The 24,985-nt window shown below is 40.1% G+C and overlaps 1 protein-coding gene across 3 annotated transcripts in view; it reads right to left on the bottom strand.

The window, feature by feature from the left end:
- Window positions 1–24,985, bottom strand: part of DENND4C (DENN domain containing 4C) — a 300,829-nt gene that overhangs the window by 188,395 nt on the left and 87,449 nt on the right. For all 3 annotated transcript variants that reach the window (XM_030194208.1, XM_030194207.1, XM_030194209.1), the window contains exons 6-10: window positions 23,973–24,142; window positions 22,291–22,532; window positions 21,505–21,571; window positions 21,191–21,249; window positions 10,720–10,864 (exon numbers count right to left, since the gene is read on the bottom strand). In XM_030194208.1, coding sequence (XP_030050068.1) covers window positions 10,720–10,864; window positions 21,191–21,249; window positions 21,505–21,571; window positions 22,291–22,532; window positions 23,973–24,142 — 683 coding nt within the window. The remainder of the gene's footprint in view (window positions 1–10,719; window positions 10,865–21,190; window positions 21,250–21,504; window positions 21,572–22,290; window positions 22,533–23,972; window positions 24,143–24,985) is intronic.

The raw sequence follows: 24,985 nt of genomic DNA, 5'->3' as shown, positions 1-24,985 counted from the left end.
GATATACAAAACTGAAGAAAAGCCCTAGAAGACTTCTGAGTCAATATCATTAGATCAAAGCCACAAATTATACACACTAGAGCAGTGTTTCCCAAATTGATCCTGGAGTACCACCCTTGCCAGTCAGGTTTCTAGAATATCCATGAATATGCATGAGATTGATTTGTATACACTGCCTCTATTATATGCAAATCTCTTTTACGCATATTCATTGTGGATATCCTGAAAACCTAACTGGCAAGGGGGTACTCCTGGACCAACTTGGGAAACTGCACTGGAGAGTTGAATATGTGACAAATTTGATATCACATACATCTAAGAAGCATAGAGTTCTTGAACAACATTTAAACAAGCCAACTGAGATTTAGAGGAGAAAGAGGACATCTATGAAACTTATTAACAGGTCAGAGAATGATTCAAAAGAGGGAAGCGATTTCTATCTTACTATGTCAAGATATTTAATAGAGCAAATCATAGCAAATTGGTAGAAATAATGTATACAGTACATCACGTAAACAAGAATCATTGTTGCTTTATGAATTTAGTCTATTTCAAAACAATTTTAGAAACATTTTTGAATACAACTGAATGCCTGCTTTTTCACTCAGTACATCCAGCACTTCAAAAGAATGAAATCCAGTCAGTCATGAAACTACTGCGGAATCAAAACTCCAGCAAGAAATACAAGAAGTGTAGAAATAAAAACCAGCAAAACAAGGATGCATAGTCCCCACTTCAATTTATATGTCACTCTCTGATCAATTTTTTTTTGGTGGGGTAATTAAAATAAACAGTGAATTTTAATATCAGCAATTCTGGAAGGACTGGAAGGGCATAATTGTCAATTAAATAAACTTGGATTGTTTAATATATTCAGGACACAGTATTACTAGTATGTAATAGAGAGGACCTATCAGAGATTATGTGTAAATTGTAATGCCTACACAATGAACTTAAACATCATGGAGTCAAAAATTATAATTAGCCAAATAAATTTCCATGTGTGCTGTTCAAAAAACAAGCTGAAGAATGAAAATATCATGTTGGAGCACAAAAGACATAAAATGTCTGACAAAAGTAGAATTGGGAATGCACAGTGACTTTTGGGGCCATAAGATATTTCTTAGGAGTGATTTACATGTAAAGCTGAAGTTATTTTCAAAACTTGATATGCCTCAAATTTTAATATTCTTCAGATTACTTAATAATACTCTCCTTCTCCTACCCAACATCTCATTATCACAATCCACCCTTCCTTACCAATTCCCCATAGCTGACTCCACATCCATAATCACTCAACTAAAACTCAAGATTGGAAAAAAAAAAACATTTAACTTCTTTCTATCTTAAGTAGAGGAGTGTGGTAGCCGTGTTAGTCGATCTGACGAAGAAGGGCAACCTTCGAAAGCTAATCAAGAAATGTATTAAGTTATGTCCAATAAAAAAGGTATCATCTTATTTTCTTTTCCATGTTTTATTTTGTTTGATTTCTATTGAGAACTTCTTTCTAAAAATTAAGAAATCCCTCTGAAACCATAGCTCAACTGGCAGTGCATTCCAAAATATAGCATTGCAAACCGCAAATGCACTTCAACAAGTACATTTCAATCTAACAGCCCAGTCACCTGAAGGAAAAACTGCTAGGTTGTCAAAAGCTACAAGGACTTTCTTACTTCCAATCTTTGTTGGCCAGGCTTTGAATGCGGTAAAGCTGATTTTAACTAGGCACAGGAAACAAATGTTCCTCCTTTGACTACATGGATGACTAAATTCTGGTACTTTGTGACATGGGAGTGCCTATCTGAATTAAAAAAAAAAAAAAAAAATCACACCATTCCTAAGTGGGAAGGAATCTGAACACCTTTCTTAACACACTGCTCTTACTGAAGGTGTCTGTTTTGCTTTGGCATTACTGTTTACATGTGACTTTCCCTTGTCTCCCTGTTTCTTTTGTACTTCTCTATGGGGTTGGGACAGGAGGTGGGAAATATGTGGGATTTCTACATGCTCTGGTTGTGATTATCTAAAACAAAATAAAAAAAATAACTAGAAGTGTTTCACTGGACGTTTTGTCCATTTTTTTTGTTTAATTCTTCAAGGGAGCGGTTATCTCCCTATATTAAATAGGAACCCATTTTCAAAGCATTTAGATTTATAAAATACCATAGTAGCCTATGATAATTTGTGTGTCTTAAGTTTTTTGAAAATGAGCCCCATAGTTTTTCAGGTTTGGATGATTATGTTTTATTTTATCAGGCTTTCCATTCACATCTGTACTGTTATTGTATGTGTTCTTTTCCTAAACTTAAATAAAAACTTCAACAAATTAGAAAAAAAAAAATACTGCCGGAAGGCTCTCAGGGGTCCTATGGTAAAGTGGCCTGCGGTAGTGTGTACTGGGCCATTTTTTTTACCGCGTCTCGGAAAAGGGCATTTTTAAAAATTGGGCTAGGAAATGGGCTTGCACCAAAATTAAAACTAGCACGTGTCTATTTATGGCCTGAGCCATTACCTCCACCCACTGATCTAGCGAAAAGGGCTCATGCACAGTAACTGTTCGGGGCACGCCAACTGCCAATTGCCACCGGAAATGCCACACTCAGTAGAAAATAAAAAATAATTTCTATCACCGGAATGAGTGCATGCCAAATCCAAAATTACTGCTGGGGGCGCACTAGCCTGGTGGTAATCTCATTTTGGCGCGTGCTACATATGCATAGGCCCTATCACAGCTTAGTGAAAGGGCCCCTCAGTCTCCATACGAACATAAGTGTTGCCATACTGGGACAGATCGAAGGTCCATCAAGCCAAGCATCCTGTTTCCAACAGTGGCCAATTCAGGTCACTATTACCTGGGCAAGATCCCAAAACAGTACATTTTAACATGCTTATCCTAGAAATAAGCAGTGGACTTTCCCCAAATCCATTTTAAAATGGCTTATGGACTTTTCTTTTAGGAAACTATTCAAACCTTTTTTAAACCCCGTTAAGTTAATTGCTTTTACTACATTCCCTGGCAACGAATTCCAGAGTTTAATTATACGTCGAGCGAAGAAATTGTTTTCTCTGATTCGTTTTAAATTTACTACTTTGTAGCTTCATTACATGCCCCCTAGTCCTAGTGTTTTTGGAAAGAGTAAACAAGCGAGTCACATCTACCCGTTCCACTCCATTCATTATTTTATAGACCTCAATCATATCTCCCTCAGCCACTTTTTCTCAAACCTGAACAGCCCTAGCTGCTTTAGCCTTTCTTCATAGGGAAGTCATCCCATCCCCTTTATCATTTTCATCGCCCTTTTCTGTACCTTTTCTAATTCCACTATATCTTTTTTGAGATGTGGAGACAAGAACTGCACAGAATATCAGAAGTACAGTCACACCATGGAGTGATACAAAGGCATTATAATGTCCTCATTTTTGTTTTCCATTCCTTTCCTAATAATACCTAATATTCATTTGCTTTCTTAACCACTGCCGCACACTGAGCAGAGGGTTTCAATGTATCATCAACAATGATGCCCAGATCCCTTTCCAGGTCAGTGACTCCTAATGTGGAAACTTGCATTACATAGCAATAGTTCGGGTTCCTCTTTCCCCCATGCATCACTTTGCACTTGTTTACATTAAACATCATATGCCATTTTTTAAATCCACAATAGAACACTACCTCCTATCCCATAACTCTCCAATTTCCTCTGGAGTCGTTGTCAAATGCCTTTTTAAAATCCAGATACACTATCAGGCTTATTTTCGAAAGAGAAGGGCACCCATCTTTCGACACAAATCAGGAGATAGGCATCCTTCTCCCAGGGTTGCCCAAATCGGCATAATCGAAAGCAGATTTTGGGTGTCCTCAACTGCTTTCCGTCGCGGGGACGACCAAAGTTCACGGGGGCGAGTCGGAAGTGTAGTGAAGGCGGGACTGGGGCGTGCCTAACACATGGGCATCCTCGATCGATAATGGAAAAAAGAAGGGCGTCCCTGACGACCACTTGGACGACTTTACTTGGTCCATTTTTTCATACGACCAAGCCTCAAAAAAGTGCCCGAACTGACCAGATGACCCCCGGAGGGAATCAGGGATTACCTCCCCTTACTCCCCCAGTGGTCACCAACCCCCTCCAACCCTAAAAAAAAAACTTTTTCAATATTTTTTGACAGCCTCTATGCCAGCCTCAAATGTCATACCCAGCTCCATGACAGCAGTATGCAGGTCCCTGGAGCAGTTTTAGTGGGTGCAGTGCACTTCAGGCAGGCGGACCCAGGCCCATCTACCCCCCTACCTGTTACATTTGTGGTGGTAAATGTGAGCCCTTCGAAACCAACCACAAACCCACTGTACCCACATCTAGGTGCCCCCCTTCACTCCTTAGGACTATGGTAGTGGTGTACAGTTGTGGAGAGTAGGGCTTTTTTTTTGGGGGGGGGGGGGGGGCTCAGCACACAAGGTAAGGGAGCTATGCACCTGGGAGCAATTTCTGAAGTCCACTGCAGTGCCCCCTAGGGTGCCCAGTTGGTGTCCTGGAATGTGAGGGGGACCAGTACACTATGGATGGCTCCTCCCACGACCAAATGGCTTGGATTTGGTAGTTTATGAGATGGGCGTCCTCGGTTTCCATTATCGTCGAAAATCAGGGACGACCATCTCTAAGGTCGACCTAAATTTCGCGATTTGGGTGTCCCCAACCATATTATCGAAACGAAAGATGGACGTCCATCTTCTTTCGATAATACGGTTTTTCCCGTTCCTTCGCCGGGATGTCCTGCGAGGACATCCTCAGGAAAACTTGGGCGCCCCTTTCAATTATGCCCCTCTATATCAACCGGCTTACCTTTATCCACGTTTGTTTCCCTCTTCAAAGAAATGTAACTGGTGAGGCAAGATTTCCCTTTGCTAAATCCGTTGGCTTTGTCTCATTAATCCATGCTTTTGAATATGCTCTGTAATTTTGTTCTTTATAATAAAAGTATCTACCATTTTATCCAGCACCAACATCAGGCTCAACTATAATTTCCCAGATCACCTCTGGAACCTTTTTCAAAAATTGGCATTACATTGGCCACCTTCCGATCTTCCAGTACCATGTTTGATTTTAAAGATAAATTACATATTACTACCAATAGTTCTGCAAGTTCAGTTTTCAATTCTACCAGTACTCTGGGATGAATACCATCTAGTCCAAGAGATTTGCTACTCTTCACTTTGTCAAACTGCGCCATTACATCTTCCAGATTTATAGAGATTTCATTCAGTTTCTCTGACTCGTCAGCTTTGAATACCATTTCTGGCACTGGTATATCTCCCAAAATTTCCTAAGTGAAAACCGAAGCAAAGCATTCATTTAATCTCTCCACTATGGCTTTGTTTTCCCCGAGTGCCCCCTTTTACCACTCGGTGACCTAGTGGTCCATCTGATTCTTTTGCCAGCTTCTTGCTTTCACTATACCTAAAAACATTTTCACTATGTGTTTTTGCCTCTTTGTTTTCCTTATCATTTGACTTACTATTCCTTATTTTGTTTCTTAATTATTTTCAGTCAGATCCTTCTTCCATTTTCTGAAGGATTTATTTTAGCTCTAATAGCTTCCTTTACCTCACTTTTTAACCATGCCGGCTGTCGTTTGGTCTTCCTTCCTCTTTTTTTAAAATATGGAATATATTTAGCCTGGGCTTCCAGGATATTTTTGAGCAGCATCCACACCCGGTGTACATTTTTGACCTTCACAGCTGCTCCTCTTTTTTCCACCGTTCTTCTCATTTTATCATAGTCTCCTTTTAGAAAGTTAAATGCTAATGTATTGGATTTCCTATGTGTACTTACTCCAAAGTCGATATCAAATCTGATCATATTATGATCACAGTTAGCAAGCGACCCCAGCACCATTACCTCCGGCACCAGATCATGCGCTCTACTAAGGACTAGGTCTGGAATTTTTCCTCCTCGTTTGTTCCTGTACCAGCTGCTTCATAAAGCAGTCCTTGATTTCGTCAAGGAATTTTACCTTCCTAGCATGACCTGATGTTACATTTACCCAGTCGATATTGGGTTAATTGAAATCACCCATTATTATTGTGTTCTCCAATTTGTTAGCCTCCCTAATTTCTGATAACATTTTTACATCTGTCTGTTCATCCTGACCAGGTGGACAGTAATACACTATCACTATCCTTTTCCCCTTTACACATGGAATTTCTATCCATAGGGATTCTAAGATGTGTTTTGTTTCCTGCAGAATTTTCAATCTAGGCCCTACTATCCTTTTTAGTACTCCTGGCTGTTAAATTTCTACCGGTACAGAAAGCTTCAGTTTTAAATTATGGGAAAAAGGGTTGTACACTATGGAAACTAGTTAATAATGCTTGACTCTCTCTTTTTTTTTTTTTTAAACAATTTTCTTGTAAGACTGAACTAGGCCTTCTAAAGTCTATCTGTTAATGCTGTGGCAGAAAATTCAAGTTTTAAAACTATGGGGAAAACTGTATGAAGACTAGCTAATAAAGTTTTCTTTTTTTTTAAATTCTGTGTTTATCAATAACCTATAATTCCTCTTTTAAACCCAATCTCTAAGTTACCAAACACAAAGCAAAATAATGTCACTCACCCAGAGAAATGTCCTCCTTTCTCAGAACTTCTCAGAAAGGCTCATAAACTGTAATAAGTCTCACAAGTGTAAAGGTCCTTCCTGAAATGAGGCTTGGAAAACCAGATAAAGGGCCTGAAATTGGATCTTTTTTTTTTTTTTTTGCATTTGTACCCTGCGCTTTCCCACTCATGGCAGGCTCAATGCGGCTTACATGGGGTAATGAAGGGTTAAGTGACTTGCCCAGAGTCACAAGGAGCTGCCTGTGCCTGAAGTGGGAATCGAACTCAGTTCCCCAGGACCAAAGTCCACCACCCTAACCACTAGGCCACTCCTCCACTCCTAGTACTCAACTGGCAAACAATGGAGCACAGTCAACATTGCAGAAATACAATTTATCTCTTATTCATAAGACGGTCACAATGTTTCGTACCAGCTGCACCTCCTCAGCTAGAACTTAGTTAATCCACAATACAGGTTATTACAATAGTCTGAACAAGATACAATGAAAGTATGTATTAGTGTAGCCAAATCCCCCTGATCCAACAATGAACGCAAGTACCTAAATAACAACAAACTAGCAAGCGAGACCCTTACCAAATACGAACTACCTTTTCATGATGGCTCCTTATCCAGCAACACTAGATAGGGAAACATGGAGGCATATTTTCAAAGCACTTAGCCTTCCAAAGTTCCATAGAAACCTATGGAATTTTGGAAGGCTAAGTGCTTTGAAAATATGCCTCATAGTCAACAGATGGCATAGTTTTAACCCTTTAGTGTTCAATGCTCCCGTAATAAGCCAAATGGGAACAGATTGATGGGAACATTGGACACTAAAGGGTTAAATCCATGTTCTGGTTTCTACTTGGCCAATGAATTTGATTTTTTCGGATTTTGATTCTGCCTCTAAACCAGCTGGATACTGCTCTAAGACAGCCATTCACCAGGGACATATATTCTGCCTGGTTCATAACAAGTTCAACCCAAACGGTGACTATTACTTCCTTAATGGGTTTGCTTGCTTGCGTGCTTGAAGAAGAGCAATACAGCAATCACTGGAACTAAAATAAATAAGCAAGAAAAAAATGATTGCATGATATCCTGAAACCTTCCACTACTTAAACCAATCAGCTCAGTTAAAAATGAAAAAGCAAAGGTGATAGCACCGAATCTTGATCTGGTGCTTGCACCTTTCAAATCACACTGTGTTCTTCCTGTCTGAGAAGATCAGCCAGAAAAATGCCATCACCTCAACTCTAACCACAGTAACAAAGAATGGCTAACCATGTCAAAAGCCTCAGACAAACCTTAAACTAGCGGTACATCCTTTCCATGATCCAAACCACTCTGAATATCACTGAATTAAAAAAAAACAACCCAGCATGGTCTCCATCTCGTGGCCTCTCTGAAACCCAGATTACCTGGGGTTAAGTCTGTCCCCAGCTTCCAAAAATTCCAACAGCTACCTATAGATAAAAACTGGATGACACAGAAAACAGCAACAGTTCAACCCAGTACCTTTAATAATTGGTTGAACCACAGCTTGCTTACAAGCAAGCTGGAAGCAATCCAAGACAACAATGCATTCACAATATGCAAAGGTAAATGAGCTAACCATTCACTACCTTCCTTCAGAAAGTCCATTAGAACTGGCGTCAACTGAAATGAGACTACCCTTATTTTCATCGACATTCTTGACGTCACCTAGTAATATTAAGGGCAAATGGTCCAACATCATACTCGGCTCCAGCATCTTCAACTCCTCTATTACCTCTTCCTGCGTAAGCCCCCACTTAATCTCTTTAATATCACCAAATCTAAAAAAAGAATTGGATTATTCTGTGGTCAGTACCAACCTCAAATCTAGATCCAGCCCAGATACATAACTAGGCTTCCTGAAAAGCCAAGCAAGGACCTCGGACTATTACCCCCACCATGCAACTGCTCTGTTGAATATAGTTTCTTAGCTTTTAGAATCTCCTCTCTAAAACCTCAAGGGCTTCCTAAACCTGAGTATACCCCTCCTTCCATCACACCTTATTTCAACAGAACCATTCCTGCCAAATTATCCTGCCAAACCTCAACTGCCTGCTTTCTAAAACTATATACTATACCCATTCCTTACCCATCTATACCAAAAAAAATCAAAAAAATATTGTGATCTTTATATGTGGAAATTGCTCCAATATCCTCCACTGCCTGCAAAAAGGTTTCCTCAATGTTCGATTTCTGTCCCTCAAAATGGATATTAAAATCCTCCCATTACAATCAAATCCTGAACCTGCACTCTCCAACAAATGTATTTAACCTATCCAAAATGTTAAAACTAGAAGAAAGCACTAAATAAATCATCAATGCCATACCATGCACCCCCCCCCCCCCCCCCCCAGGCCAAATGTATAAACTTGGATCCCCCCAGGACAGCAGTCAGATGAAGTAGTTCACTATCCTTCCTGTGTTTCTGCAAGAGCCAATAATTGCAGCCCTTCATATCTTCTACTAGATCATGAACCCACTATTGTTGAATGAAGATCAGTCAGCCGGAACTCCATTATCATCCCCCCTTATTCACCCTTTCTCCTCTCAATGAAAATAACTGCTGTAACCTCCTCCCTCACCCCATCACCACCCCAATAAACTGGAATATACTGTCCCCATACTCTGTTCCTCTTACACACATTACCCACTCTCAAATTCCTTCTGAACACTCCACCAGCAATCACCCCCACTAAATAAAACTGACAATAAAATATCCTTCCCCACAATTCCTAACAGCACAGCTGTTCTTGGATAATGAAAACAGTTACAGGATTAATCCATCTCCCCACACCTCTTCAGAAGCTGTCACACAAGATCAGATGTTAGAGAATGTGCTACCAGGTCTGCCACCATAAACAAAATTAACCACATTTCAAGTATTGTTTAACCCTTCTTCTATGTGTGTTTTACATTATCAGCCACTATGTCCTTGCCCCACCCTGACCTAGAAAGCACACAAACAAAACCTGCCTTCTCAAGATATCCATAATTTACTTATTCTTTAAATCTGATAGCCTAACGAGAATTGGCTAAGACTACAACATTAAATTACACAACATATAATGAATATGCAAACGACATGTGCATACACTGGAGACCCAGTGTAGGCACATATTAGGTTTGGAAAAACATTGCCCTAAGTTACAATAGGCAGGCAGGGACCAGCTCCTGGGAGATTCCTCCTAAGATCTGCATTCTGTTGAAGAAAGTGATTAAAGCTACGAACCCTGCTTTGAGGAAAGCCGCCAAAGCCAGTAGCTTCAACAGCTGCCGGAAATCACAGGAGCAGAAGTGAACCAGAGCACACAAGTTAAGATTCCTCTCCTGCAACATCAAATGGCATTTTCCACCACACAGCACCTGAATTGGCCACTACTGGACAAAAACAAGAGGAAGAGTCTCTGCGGAAGCAAAGACAGAAGGAGGAGCGATGATGACTAAAGAGAGATGACTAATAAGTCTTGTTTGAATGTCCCCAAAACTCTCAAGGATTTGCTTGATAGCGCTCATTAGAAGCTGACACCTTTGTGGTGTGGGATTTACAAAAGCATATCTTAGAAATTGCCACCTTTGCCTTGCAAGACCCATTTCGAGTACAGAACACCCAAGAATCTCTATTGTTCTGAATATAATTTTGGCATATTATGTTTTGTGGGCCCCTGATGCAGGCAATCTATGCTGAAACAGGCTGTGTTGGACAACTGTGTACACCCTGCACCAATTAGAGACATTAATAAATCTTGTTACTCTGGTGGACTCCAAAGTCATCAATCATCCTTCTCTTTTAGTCATTATTGCTCCTTCTTCTATTTGACCATTATTGGAAACAGGATACTGAGACTGAGGGCCCTGGGTTTGATCCCTGTATGGCAATTTTTATTTATTTATTTATTAATTTATTTATTAATACATTCTTTTCTTTTGTGTGTCAATACTTCTGTTCCAACATACAAGTTTGCTGAAAGGACAGTTATGTTTACAAGATTACCAATATAATCCAAAACTCAACCCCTCTCACACACTGAATCAGAGTATGAGCATGTGTACCACAGTGCAGAACACCCCATGCAATGCATTCATCCTTGTTCTTACAGCGACAACAGCTTCAGCTACTCCGGTCAACACCGCTGGTCTGAGTGAGTGAAGCAAAATCTTGCTTTCCAGCAGTACGAAGAGCAGCACGGTAGCACAGTTTTCTGGTCCCAGGTTCATAAGCAAAGTGCTAAAGTTTGCACCACTAAAAAAAAAGGAAAGAACAAGTCTAGTCTTAAAGGCTTGCCTTCAACAGGACTGTATTAAGCACACGGGACATGGCAGTAATACCTTTCAGTAGCTCATCCCTCATCAATGCTCACAATCATTTCTTTTGGGAAGGGGGCTGGGGGATAGAGGGGATGCAATATTGCACACAACTTTGCAATTGTGAAGGTCCACCAACCAGCTACGCTCCTTTTACATAAGCACCACTACTTAGTGCGGTCACTTATGGACCCAAGCTCCCTCTCGCCTCTTTCTCCCTCATTCTCTCCCATCTCTTCCCTTCATTGGCATCACTTCTCTTCTCTCCTCTGTACAACACTTTAGTTCCTTCCCCTATCCATTCACTTCATTTTTCTCTGCTCTTCCACTGCTTCTCTCACCTCTTCCACCTTCAAAACATTCCTTCTCACTTCTCATAACTTCCTGCCCATCTTATCCATTCCGTTACATTTATTTCACAATGGCCCTTTATTTTAAGAGCATCTCCACATATAAACAGCAGCTTTTATAAAGCTGCTATTTACATAGCGAGATCCACACCCAAACAGATTTTAAGGGGGCATGCTGTAGACTGATTGAACATCTAAATCTGTATTCCCCTTTTTAAAAGGGGGATACACTATGTTGGACCTTAAACTTGCTCCAAGGTACACAAGTGCCAGAATAAAGAGGCACATGTACTGCATAATAGAGCCCACCCTCCACATCAGCTCCCCCCATCCCAGAACCTCTCTAATGCATGCAGCAAACACACCCCATCCTGACCCTCTGAGTCATAGCAAGGATCTTCCTGGTATTTAGTGGTGCTGGCCAATCACTAGCAGCAGTTTTATGATACTACCACTACAGACTAAGCTACTTTATTTTGAATCCAGTGCTGAAAGGGACAGGTGTGACTGGAGATCACTTCTGCTCCCCCATCCATCCCTAGACACCAGGGAGTCAGTCACCTTACAAGATCTGGGGAGGGTTAGGGAGATTGATATTTCCAATGTCAATGTTGGTGAGTGTGTATTTGTGCAAGGGGGGGGGGGGGGAGGGAGTTCCTCTAGACAGCATCAATTTTAAGAAACTGGGGTGACCAGGATGTTCTTGTTCTCTGCATGAGGTTTTTAAAACCGCTGCTCCCACTGGACTTCCCGAAAGATACTCGTTCACTCCTCTATGTCGTTATAGTATTTTACTACAGGATCCATGTTTGGAAGAGCCTTTGGTAAAATACTGGGAGAACTGTGAATGTCTCAACAAGTGTACTTCCTACATTATGTCAGAGTTTGATCTGGCAACAGTATGTGAGGGTTTGGGGAGATATATTAGGGCAGGATGGGATTGGGAAGGATCAGATAACCACTGTTTCACAAAAGGCATTTTTTAAATTAAAAATAATTAGGCAGCTGAAACCATTTCTAGACTTGAAAGTATTAACAATGATAACATGTGTCTTTTTGGTAAGCTTACTGGATTATGATGTCTTATAAGTGGGTTTACCAATGATAAGAAATTACAAATCATCCAGAACGCAGCAGACAGAATATTGTTAAGAGGGCATTGTTGGGAGAGTGCTAAACCCCTTTTGAGTCAATTACACTGGCTTCCTACGAAAGAAAGGGTACAGTTTAAACAATTAACTTTGTCAGAAACCAGCATATTTGAAAAAGAAACTTTCTTCTTATACACCAAATTACTGTAATCAGGCCAAGGCAACCTACTTCAAGTTCCAGGTATAGACATTGGGAGGAAAGCAAGATGAAGTTTGAAAGCTTTTCAAATAATTGGTCCAGAGTTATTGAATAAACTTCCAGAACTGAGACAGGAAACATTTTAAGCATTAAGGAGGAAGTTGAACACATTACTGTTTTCTTGTTAACTTGATTTTATTTTTAGGATAGCTAAATGTAAGCTTAAAGCTATTATGAAGGAAGTTTAGGTTGATTATTCTGTTATTTTTAAAGATGTTGTTCTGTTCTTATTTTTTTGTTACAAACTTTTGTTTTATATGTTCTGTAAACCATTTTGAATGATGGTTTGATCAGTAAATAGCTTATAAATGTGAATAAATAAATAACCTAGACCAATCAATCTGCAATCTGAAGTCAGTCTTCAACTATTTTTTTTTAATTCTTCAAAGTTTACTTCGATAGGCAAGCATAAGGGGACTAATCCAGCACATCTCAGCCAGTGACTCCAGACATATGTGGCCTGATAGATGCAGTTTTAGTTGAATAAAGGGCTCAGGAAAGAAGGTCTCGAGAATGGTTGGTAAATGGAAAAACCAAAGGTAGAAACTCTCACATTCTGTAGTTCGTCTGGTTTAAGGGTATATTTTAGTCTGTCCACTCATAAAATACTATATGGTTGTGCCATAGAATATATGCTGTCTTCGATTACTAATCCTTGTCGGGTTACTACCATGCAACTGCAAAATTTTCTGTTTCTACAACTTCCATCTTCTAGGTTAGTGAAGTATAAAAGAATTTTTCGATCCTCATTCTCTTTCACAGGGGTTAAATTCCGGAACGATCTTCCTGTTGTTCTTAGACTATCTGATGATCTTTTACAATTTACAAAGATGTTGAAAACATGGCTATTTGAGAAATTTCTGTACTGCTAACTAATGTTCTGCTTTGTTAATTATTTTATAAAGCTAGAGTGGTATTTTAATGCTACCAGGAAAGTTTTAATAATACAATTAAAGCTTATTTTTCAATGAGTTTTGAATGCTAGCCATAGTTTTTAACTTATATGTACTCTTCTCAGGTATGCCTGTGCTGTTCTTGTATAAATCGCATAGAACTGATTTGGATAATGCAGTATAGAAGTACAGTTCAGTTTAGTTCTGTGGGCTTGATGTTACTCTTAGCTATAACTTAATCGCTAAGGTATTAATTCTACAGAAAACTGAAGCCACATAGAGCCAACCCAGACTGAATGAGACTACATAGTTTCCAGAAGTATTCTGAAACAGAGAAAAGGGAGTACATGATTTGGCATGTTTTAGAGAAATATTTGGAACATATAAAACAAGGGCCAAAAATTTACCACTGAGAAGTACCAAGAGGTGATAGCCCACGTAGAAAATATAAGTCACAAGAGAAAAAACTGGGGATCCGAGAGTTTTCTGATAGACTTGATGGCAAACTGGCACAACACAAACATTCTCATAATACATGAAAGACTACCTAACTGCTAGGCCAGACATGATGCTACACTGTTACGAACCTGCAGCAGCTTGTCACAGACCTTATTTGCAAACAGAGGATAAGAAATGGAAGAAGTGGATAACTTGTGTCTATTCAGTCTCAGACATTTGAAAAACAGAAGTACAACTATGAATTGAACAGACCATGCTGCAAAGTGTCAGCTGCCTTATTTCCATTTAGAGTGGATGCAAAAGAAGTGAAGGAAGAATGCTCTTAGCTCATCAGAAAGACCTAACCTATCTAGTCTCAGATCTAACTAGCTGAAATTCTGACCTGCTAGGACACACATGCAGGGAGTTACGTCTCTGATCCCAGAAAAACCAAAGAAATAAATATGAAAAGTGAATAGGAGTGGCCTAGTGGTTAGGGTGGTGGACTTTGGTCCTGGGGAACTGAGTTCAATTCCCACTTCAGGCACAGACAGCTCCTTGTGACTCTGGGCAAGTCACTTAACCCTCCATTGCCCCATGTAAGCCGCATTGAGCCCGCCATCAGTGGGAAAGCGCGGGGTTGGTTGTCAGAACAACAGTACAACAGAAAACACACCAGAAAGAGAGAAACTTCTTAAAGGAAACTGCTGTAGAGAAAAGCGGTAAGGCAGGAAGTAGAACCCATCCGGCTGATAGTCAGTGGCAGTCAGCAGTTTTTGTTTTTTAAAGATGCTGGATATTGGGGAATAATTTTGGGCAGGCTGGTCACTGAAGCTTATATGGGTCCCGGTCAGAGGCGGTATTCAGCTGCACTGCCCACTTTCATGCCACTGAATATTGGCTGGCAAATGCCTCAACAATGGAGCTATATAAGGGATACTGCATAGACAGTCAAACAACCAAGTAGTTTTGGCTACTAAAGGTAATTCTTGCCCTAACTACAGTATTCAGAAAACCACAAGGCAAATAAAAACATTTCAGTAAAATAAGACAGTACTGTATAAATGGTAGCACTGCACAGTCTCGATTATCCGACCTTCATTAATCCAACCATTTGGCATATCCAACAGACCCTTCCCCAAGCCCACACCCGGTAACATCACTGCAACGTTTTTACACTTTCCTGATATCCGATTCACTGGATGGGCAGACCTATCTCTGCTTGGATTTGCTACAGGAGACCCTGTTTTCACTGCAACACTTAGAAATGATTGGCTTTGCTGGCTATTGATACCCTGCTTTCAATTCAGCACTTGAAATACACATTTTCTATGTATTTTCAATGTTCTCTGTGTTATCTGACTTTTCATTTAAACGAAATGGGCCGGTTCCAGTTACGTCAGATAATCGAGAATGTACTGTAATACAATCAGGGCAGGAGGATGAGAGAAAGGATTGGAGATTGTGGCTGATGTCACAGTGACATATGAATTATCTTGATTTATTACACAGCCGGCCCAAGCCAACGCAGGCTGACAAAAGTGATCAGTTGTGAAAGACTAAAGAAAACCTATTCAACATGGCTACTGGAAGACTACAATAATCGATGCAAATTAAACTTCCCTCTAAGACACAGCACAGAAACTAGAGTATGAAAAATTCCAGTGTTACCTTGTAGAAGCTGGAATTTGACTGTGTTATGGAGAGAATGAATGCAGCCAGCACATCACTACTGAAAGAGACCAATGAGCTTGGCAGAGAGAGAAAGATAGAGAGTAGGAGCACTGCCAGCAATCCTGACAAATGAATATCCCCAAGGAGAAAGCAGGAGAATACCAAGGGAGATGAGGAAGTCCAGCTGACAACTGAATTGCCCAGTTACCATGTGTTTGTTTTTTTTTAAATTATTATAAACAAAATTCTTGACATAGAACCAAATAATTGTTCCCTTGGATAGATTCATCAGGTACCTGGACTAGGCTAGTTCTCAAGAGTGTCACAAAGTCTCAGTTATGGTTTTCAGGAGCTCCTATGCAGAGTGTGAGGCACGGCAATCTGCAATGGATTGCACAGTACCCTCTCCCTCCCCCCCCCCCCCCCCTTTCTGGAGAGTTATCTGGATCTGGAGAATCCATGGAACAAATAGAGCTCAAACTAAAATATTCATCCATTGAAGCAACCTTAAGGCAGCAACAGATATGCAACTGATAAACTATCACTAAATAAACTGCCTTTTCTTTTAGGATCACAAAGCAAAAACAGAGCTGTCACCTAACTAAATTGGAAATTCAGGACTGAGAGACAGTCTGCAAGGAGAACAGAGTTAAAATACTATAATACCCAGCACCAAAGATGTGATGTAGAGATAATAGATTTCATAATGTGCACTTGAACATATGACCCCAAGAAAGCTGCACAGGATAGATAAGACAAGACAAGAAAAAATGGTCATCCTTTCCTTAAAACAGAGAATGAATTCTCAGACTGAGCAGTTCTGCCCTGATAGCCACTCTGAGGGGGCCTCTAATAAACTTTAAGAGCTCATAAAGCTGAAAAAAAGTTCTAAAAAAGAAAAGCAGGAGAAGTTCAGAAAGACAGTGACTTAAAAACTGTGAGACAGGCTGAAGTTTCACTAGAAGAAACTGATAACCATAGGAAATACATTCCCAATTAATCAAAACCCCCCATGAGTAGCTGTGCTAAAATGGAAAACTAAGCCCTGGAAATTTTTGGTGCTATAAACAGGTGAGCATAGATAAGGTCCCTGGTTCTGAAGGGAGACCAGAAAGGAAACAGAGCACCCCTGTAAGCAAAGAGAAGTACTAAAAATTGGTCCAGGGAAATACAACACGGGTTGAGAAAGCAAAATGGCTTCTGTGCCTTGTTTTTTTTTTTAATCTATTTTTGAAATGTATTTATATATTTATTTGTGGTACATTTATACCCCACATTTTCACATTAGAGCGAGCACAATGTGGCTTACAATGTTACAGAAGGTTACAATGCAATGAGAACAAGTCAGAAAGACGGGAAAGAACAGGAGGATTATACAAGGATGCTTCAATAGGTTGGAGTAGTAAACGAGTATAGACAATTTGAGATAGTCGGGGATTAAGCGTTAATTGGTAGGATAAGCTTTCTCGAATAAAAATGTTTTTAATGATTTCTTGAATAGCTGGTGATCTTCAATCTCCTTTAGATGCCTTGGGAGAACATTCCAGGACTTTGGGCTGACGTAGGAGGAAGATGATGAAAAAAGCAGTTTATATTTAACTGACTTGCAACTTGGATAGTGTAGATTAAGGTAGGATCGGAGCAGTTACCGAAGAATTTCTGGATGGCAGATCAATTAAATCTAGCATATAAGCAGGGGCTTCCCCATAAATTATCTTGTGAGTCAATGAGCAGATTTTTAAGGTAAAACGGTCTATAATGGGGAGCCAGTGTAGGTTAAAACGAAGAGGCTAAGCATGATCAAAGCGTGATTTGCCTAAGATTAGCCTTGCAGCTGTGTTTTGAGCAGTCTGGAGCTTTGTCAGAATGAAATTTCGGCAACCTGCATAAATTCCACTGCAGTAGTCAGTATGTGATAGAACCAACCAGTGAGTAAGGGTTCGGAAGAGCTCCCTTGTGAGGAATTGCCTGAGATGCCTCAATCTCCATATGAAGTGGAACATTCTTTTTGTGATGAGTTTAGCTTGGCTGTTCAGTAGCAAGTGATTATCCAACAAGACACCAAGGATTTTCAGACTTTTTGAGATCGGAAGAGTGCAATCCTTAGTGATGAGTGTAGTCAGGATAACCTTGTTATGCTGGGACGAAAGGATTAGACACTGTGTTTTCTCTTTATTGATTTTGAAGTGAAACGCTGTAGTCCAAGAATCCACGATGGAAAAGCAAGCAGCTATTGTGACGGAGATTTCAGCTAATGTGGATTTGAAAGGGATGTAGATGGTCACGTCGTCCGCATAGATGAAGGGGTTGAGACCCAAGTGCGGATAAGTCTTTCGCAAGAGGAATCAGCATGATGTTGAAAAGAGTAGGGGAAAGGGGTGAGCCCTGAGGTACTCCACAATAAGCTTTCCACGGTGTAGAGATGATAGATTTGGATTTGACACTGTACGTTCTCGTTGACAGAAAGCCCTTAATCCAATTAAACACGTTATCAGCTATACCAAATGTATCCAGCATGTGAAGAAGGAGAGTATGATCCACCATGTCAAACGCACTGGACATATCAAATTGAAGAAGTAATACTTTCTGCCCAGTAGATATTGTTTAAAGTTCGCCAGGAGGGTAACTAATACTGTTTATGTACTGTACTGTGAACGGAAGCCCGATTGTGAGCTATGCAGGATGCAGAAGTTATTCAAGTAATCAGTTAATTGACTGTTGACCACACTTTCCATTGTTTTGAGGAGCAGTGGGATAGATGCCACTGGGCGATAATTGGAGATGACTTCAGCTTTTATTTTCAGGTCCTTAGGAATGGGTGTGAGAAGAATGCTTCCATGTACAGGTGGGAAGAGACCATTCTTGAGCATGAAATTTAAATAGGAAGTGAGGTCAGCAATGAAGCAAGCAGGTGCGGATCTCAATAGATAGCTAGGGCATACATCGAGACCACAGTGTTTTTTGGAAAACTTGTTAACTACTCTTGCTACAATGTCTACTGTTAAAGTAGTAAAGTTTGTCTATGACCGATCAGCCGGGCATTGGTCAGATGGTGGGTCTAGACCATTAAGGAACGCGTCGATGGCAGTGTCGCAGAACAAATGCACTGACTAAAAAACAACTTTGAGCACAAAGATTACAGTGCCCCAGTAATAACTGGCACAGCTATGACAGCAAACCATGCTAGGTAGAGCTTCCACAAAACAGTTTTCTAGCAGTTCTGCTCCCACAAAAAAGGTATACCGCGAACCACGGAACTAGAATGCTGGAGATTTAAAAAAAAAAAAAAAACTAATCTCCTGAGGTATTTAAAAAAAAAAAACCCTTTAGCATTTCAGGCATAGAAAAGTCTGGGAACCATGGTAGTATTACAAAAATAAATAGTGGCCTCCACAGCCATTGTAACAATAAGTGAATGTCAATTTAAAAACCTTCCCTAACACTACAACCCCATTGGATGAACAATGCTGGGGCTTTAAAAGAATTCAAATGCTACTACATATGCACAGACTCAAGAGTACTCTCTAGTTAAGTGCTTTGGTCTGCACACACATGTCAAAAGCTAAAAAGAACCGAATCCCTGTAGCAAGATAGGACACTGAACTTTCTTAGAATAAGGAAAAAGGAACAGAAGTCGAAAACCAATGTGTTACATAGAAGCCAAAGGCTGCAGCTGTTTTGATAAAAATGAAGCAAGCCTACATGAATTAACTTCACAGATAAGTTTCTGCAGCAGCACTACAGGAGAATATAACCTGGGTCTAAAAACAATCCAACTCAGATCATACAGCCTTGTCTGTAGTTAGCGAGTACCTCCACAACTGAATGAAAGAGGACTGTAGTTGGCAGGGAAGAGAGCCTCATAGCTGGCAGTCCTGATCCTGTCACATGCTTTTAAGCAAGCAAAGTGGCACTCACAGATGAGATGTCAGCCATCTGTACAGCACCAGGGAGCGCTTTCCCTGTAGGTGGGTATCCAGTCAGCTCCCCATGGCGAGATGAAGATTCACTTGTAGTGTACCAGTAATTACTTGAAGTGCACAGGCTTGGTGGGCAAGAGAGGCCAGTGCTGTGAGCCAAACTGACCCAGAACCAGAAATACAGTAGCAGTATTAAAGTTGGCTGAAATCCCAATTTCTTAATCAGATGCATCTCACTATATGCAGGCTATCTTCTGTAGAGAACCATTGGTAGTGGGGGGGGGGGGGGGGGGGGGGGGGGGTAGGGAACTCAGACTTCTGACATATATAACTTAGTTCCAATTCATAAATCTTCTTCCTTTAAAAGGAGCTTAAGCCTAGAAAGGCACCACCAGCTCAACTGAAGTGCAGTTGTTCAACTGGCTCAGGAGCAACGGTAATCCAATATCTGGGCCAGGAGCTGAAGCTAACCTGACATCCATCTTCTAGAGCGAAAGAAATACTGAAAATTCTGTGCTTGCATGGTGCCCTCATGGTGTAAATCATGCAGAATTATTTTTCCTGTTTCCATCCGTTGGTCAATAGAAATAACTTGTTCTGGACTTGTCTTGTATGGACAAAAGGGAGTGTTATTTTTCAATTTGAAGGTTTGGATATATCCAGATGTCTCAAAAGATGCTCAGAAGCAGTAGTAGTAGTTTTTTCTAAATGCATCCAGGAATCGTTCAATTTGGGGGGCAGGGGCTATTTGTTTTCCTTAAATTTATTTTTCCACCTTCCTAGTTGTCAGCTTTTTGGCCACAAGAATATGCTAGGTTGTATGAAGTAGCTGAAGCTCTCTTAAAATAAGACTTGAGTTTAAGGTTAGAACTGTTAAGTTTTTTTCCTATTATTTACTATTTAAAGATCTCCCATGTAACTTCTTGTAATCCTCAACTGGTGGCCTTTAGAGTTCTGCAGCTGATTTTCTTAATGGTGACATTTCTGTTAACAGTGCTTAGGATCTCAATTTCTAAACAAATATACAGCTTGATTTAATTTTTGAGAATAGCATAAAATACATTTTTTTAAAAAGTGAAATATTGACCAATGTAAACTATGCAACGTGCTCCACAGATAATAAATTTGTTGTAAACCACTTTGCAGTGCTGCTTTATGAGAAAGGCAGTTCATAAAACCAGAAATAAAATAAGCCTTCAGCCAGCAGCCTAGAACAGAGTAGCATAGGAGGGAGAGAAAAGACAGCTGGCAGTACCATGACAGCCCCAGTCAAACACACAGCAGCACTGAGGGGCAGATTACTAATGCCTTGGAGAGGGGTCAAAATAAAATTGGAGATGGGAAGAAAAGGAAGAATAAACCTTTAAATAAAGAAAAGTAAAATGCAGGGGGCAAGGAAAAATAAATCATTAAAAAACACAAACACCAACAAAATGAAAAATACCACAGACAAAATAATAAACTCCATCAACAAAAACATCCTCCTATGCCAGATGCTGTTTGGGAAGGAGCGGAAAAATAGAACCATCAGTAAGAACTGCCTTAATGCCCACATCCCAGGTCAAGAGCAATCATTTTGATTTTAAACAAAAGGCTAAATGCAAAATACTGTGTCTTCTTTAGTCATCATTAAACTCACCTGAGTGGTAACGGTGTGGAAACAGGCTGAGACAGTATTAATGCATCATGGGCAGACAACTGTTAAAAGCAAAAAAGAAAGCATATATACAACCATTCATTTCTTTGAGAATTTCTATTTTGAAAAAGCATTACAGTGTATTCATGCCACAAGTACACTAACTATAGTAAAGGCTTTAAAAAAAAAAGTCCTGTTGACATGTCCTGCTCATTTTAGTCACTGGATATGTCACATTTAGGGTGACCCTTTCATTTCATTTAATAAGCAAGAAAACCGTCACCCAACAGTTAGATACCGCAAATTCTTGTAGTTACCTGGACAAGGATTCTTGGCCTTTGAGGAGAAGGGAAGGGGACATTGTGCATGAAGTGGGATATGTGCCTGAAAATAAAAACACAACATTTAATCACTGACTTAACAAATTCAGTTTTCACAGTGGCATCCTGAGTGAGAAGTTTGCAAAACAAATAGGGACAATGTGCCAGAGAATGCCTTCTGAAGACCATTCAATTGTCAGGGTAAGTTGTTTGCATGCAGTCTGGCTTTAACATGCATCACTAAAAAAAAAAAAAAAAATGGAAACCCACCCACTCAGTAAAATAACCATTTATACATGCTGGACTGAATTTTTTCTTCCTCTGTTAATTCTAGACCTCCCCCTACAACACACAAACACATTTTTTCCCCAAGTGTGTGCTTATGTTTTTATACTTTGAAAAATAGACTGATTATGCCTCGTTCAACATTCCAATCCAGAGCTTGATTGAGGCATGGGTATGGACATATTTTTCTTAGACTGTGTGTGGCTTATTTCATTAAAACTTTGGAATATGTTTGTTAGCCTGGAGGAGCACCTTCCTGTACAAGGATTTTTCTAGCAGCATGCATAAAAAGACAAAATATAAAAGCATTGTTGTCAATCAGCTACTGAAACAATTGGTAAATCATATGCCATCTTAAGAATAAGGCACATTAATGAACACCATAATTTATAACCCTAATGCTTGCAGTCTCTTTTTTTTCCCATGCCACTACAAGCCCAGAACAAGAGAAACACCTGAACACAGAAAGGTCCTATGACAAGACAAGAATACACTCACTTTTCGATTGGCAGAGGATGAGGCCCTGACACAGACAGCTTGTAGATAAACATGAGGAACTTGCGAAAGGTTTCAAAGAAGGGCCAGTGTGAGAGCAGGCAGATGCACTTGTTGGAATGGATGGATTTTGAGGTCACAGCTTTCTTTTCCACAGCAGTAACAAGCCCCAGTTGCATGAGTTGCTTTTCTGACAACAGGTTCCGGGGGTAAGGCTCATAAAACTGGATAGCAGCACCATAGACCTGCAGAGAATAATATATGGTTGATAGAAGAAAAAATAGCATTACGGTGTCTTCCAAGGTGAGAACTATCACGACTTCCTGAATTACGTCAAAGGGTCGGAAGCTGGACAGCAAGGGAACACAACCCATTCAGAAAAGGAACGATAATTACAGCAAGCATTAGCAGTAAACTTGAAAGACTGAGATCATACGCCACATACCACAGATTAGGAATGAAGTGCATTACTGTCATGATATGTGCAAAACTAACCCACTGGAAGAATTGCCCTTGAAAGAACCATTCACAGGCATGTTGGTTTTTAGATGAGAAACTATACCAGGGCATAACCAATTTTAGAGTGAGAGTTCAAAAAATAAGAACCATTAGAACCACATCAGTCATGTAGTAATATTCATTGTCACAGGAACTGAGAGGGTCATATGACTCACGTTAGAACTAGCTACACGTTCCAACACCCCTCTGTGCCATTCCTGCTACTTCCGCAAAATTTTCAAAAGGGAAAGTATGTACATACTATAACTTTGAGAACTGCCTGGGGGGGAGGTACATTCAGGCACTTGTTCATGCTGAGGGCAGTACGCCAACAAAGTGCATGCATTAATATGGGACAGTCTGCATCACCAACACCACCCCCCCCTTCCTGGGAATGCATCATTGAATTATATGATTAACCACACACAAACAAGACTGGAAATGCAGAACAAAAAATTACTAGGATAAGGTTGTGACAAACGTGTTGGAGGGCTCATCGTACAATTTTTTGGAGACTAGCTCACTAGGTATTTGGATCAGTAAAATCATATGGTTACATAAGATTATCAACACAAAAGCCTAAAAAAAGGCAATCCCATTAAACTGGCTGTAACAATCACCTCTATTGGACACTGCAAGAAATGGAACATCTCGCTAACAGAACTCCAATATTCTGAATAAAACCATTTCAAATGAGGCATACTACAGAGTTTCTCAAATAATCACACTAAAGCAAAGCTTTTTTCTAGCAGAAAAAAAACCTGTCATATACATCAATTTATGGATGTAGGAAAAGAAAAATTATTTCCAGGCCTGCAAGTTACCAGCATTACCATAAGCATTATGAAGCTGAAGTCCAATAAAAAGTCAAACAAAACATTGAAATATGAAACGACAAAGGCAACAGCTGATTTTCTCCAACACAAGCAAAACACAACAACAAAAAATTTTAAGAGAGACAAAAAAATTCAATACATTATGATGGGTCCAAACACTGCTAACCCTATCATCTAAACATATTTTTCCAGAAATGTGGCCCAGGAACATTCTCTTTATAAACAGCTATTAACTGGACCAAAACACTTCAGAGTAAGGCAGCATTTATCCATACCAGTGATAATAGGTATGATCTTTATGACCTAGCCCCTGTCCCTCTCTATCCTTAATACCACACTGCTTTCATGTACCTTTTCTGCAGAAGATCCAGTCAGAACAAATGTTGAGAACACTGGAAGTGGGTATTTGGTTTGGGGGGCCCAGCACTCAATAGTCGCTCCCATGGGGAGGCAGAAGAGAGGCACAGAGTTGGACAACGGGAATGACTCATAATCTTCCTCTGGATATCTGAAGATTAAACCTGGAAGAGGTAGAGACAAATCCATCACAGTAGCTTTATCCCACCTGCAAACAACCAACATGCTAGGTATAACATGTTTAAAAAGGTGAATTCACAACTCTGTCAAGGTTGATATGAGGCAAAGTTTTATTACTTGTCTTTAATGTGAGGATATGGATATGGTACAACCCCACTCTGGTCTCTCCATGCACCCTATCCCCAAGAGAAAAACTCTCATATTCATAACATCACTGTTTGAGCCAAAGTGGATAGCAGAAGATGTGAGACACTGGTCTGATAATCCACCTAAAAAAAAAAGTACTCAAAACACCTTGTACAATTAACTCTCAACCTTTACTACTGCATGCTATCAATCTCAAATGAAAACTTTTAAGGGGGGGGGGGGTGAGAGGATAGAGACACTGTGCTGTCATGAGGTAAGTTTTGTATTTACTCTAGTCTATATCATGTTAAGCTCTTCCTCCTGGCCAAGTTCTGAGTACAGATGTAGCCCCAACTCCAATGAACAAAGCCAGACACTCTCGAGCAAACTGCATAAAATATACCCAACAATCTCCCCATCTCCTAGGCAAGTGACCTGAACTCCTACACCAACCAATCATGAAGCCTGTACACTTGCCAAACTCAATTATGGGTTTTCATCCCAGAAGACCCAGCTAAAATGGGGGCATTCACTTAGCTGGGTCTATCTAGTGTAGGCTACATAGAGAGAGCTATGAGCTCATATGTTTGGCTAAAGCCCATGCCAGAACTGCTAGCTATTTATTACAAATCTTGGTGTTTAGACATAAGAGAGTGGGCCTGTGAGGGGGGACTAAAAAAGGATCTTATATCTCACCTACA

This window comes from Microcaecilia unicolor, chromosome 2 (assembly GCF_901765095.1).
Source record: "Microcaecilia unicolor chromosome 2, aMicUni1.1, whole genome shotgun sequence".
NCBI classification, from domain to species: Eukaryota; Metazoa; Chordata; class Amphibia; order Gymnophiona; family Siphonopidae; genus Microcaecilia; species Microcaecilia unicolor.
The sequence above is the reverse complement of the archived record's forward strand: the minus strand, read 5'-3'. Positions and strand labels throughout refer to the sequence as shown.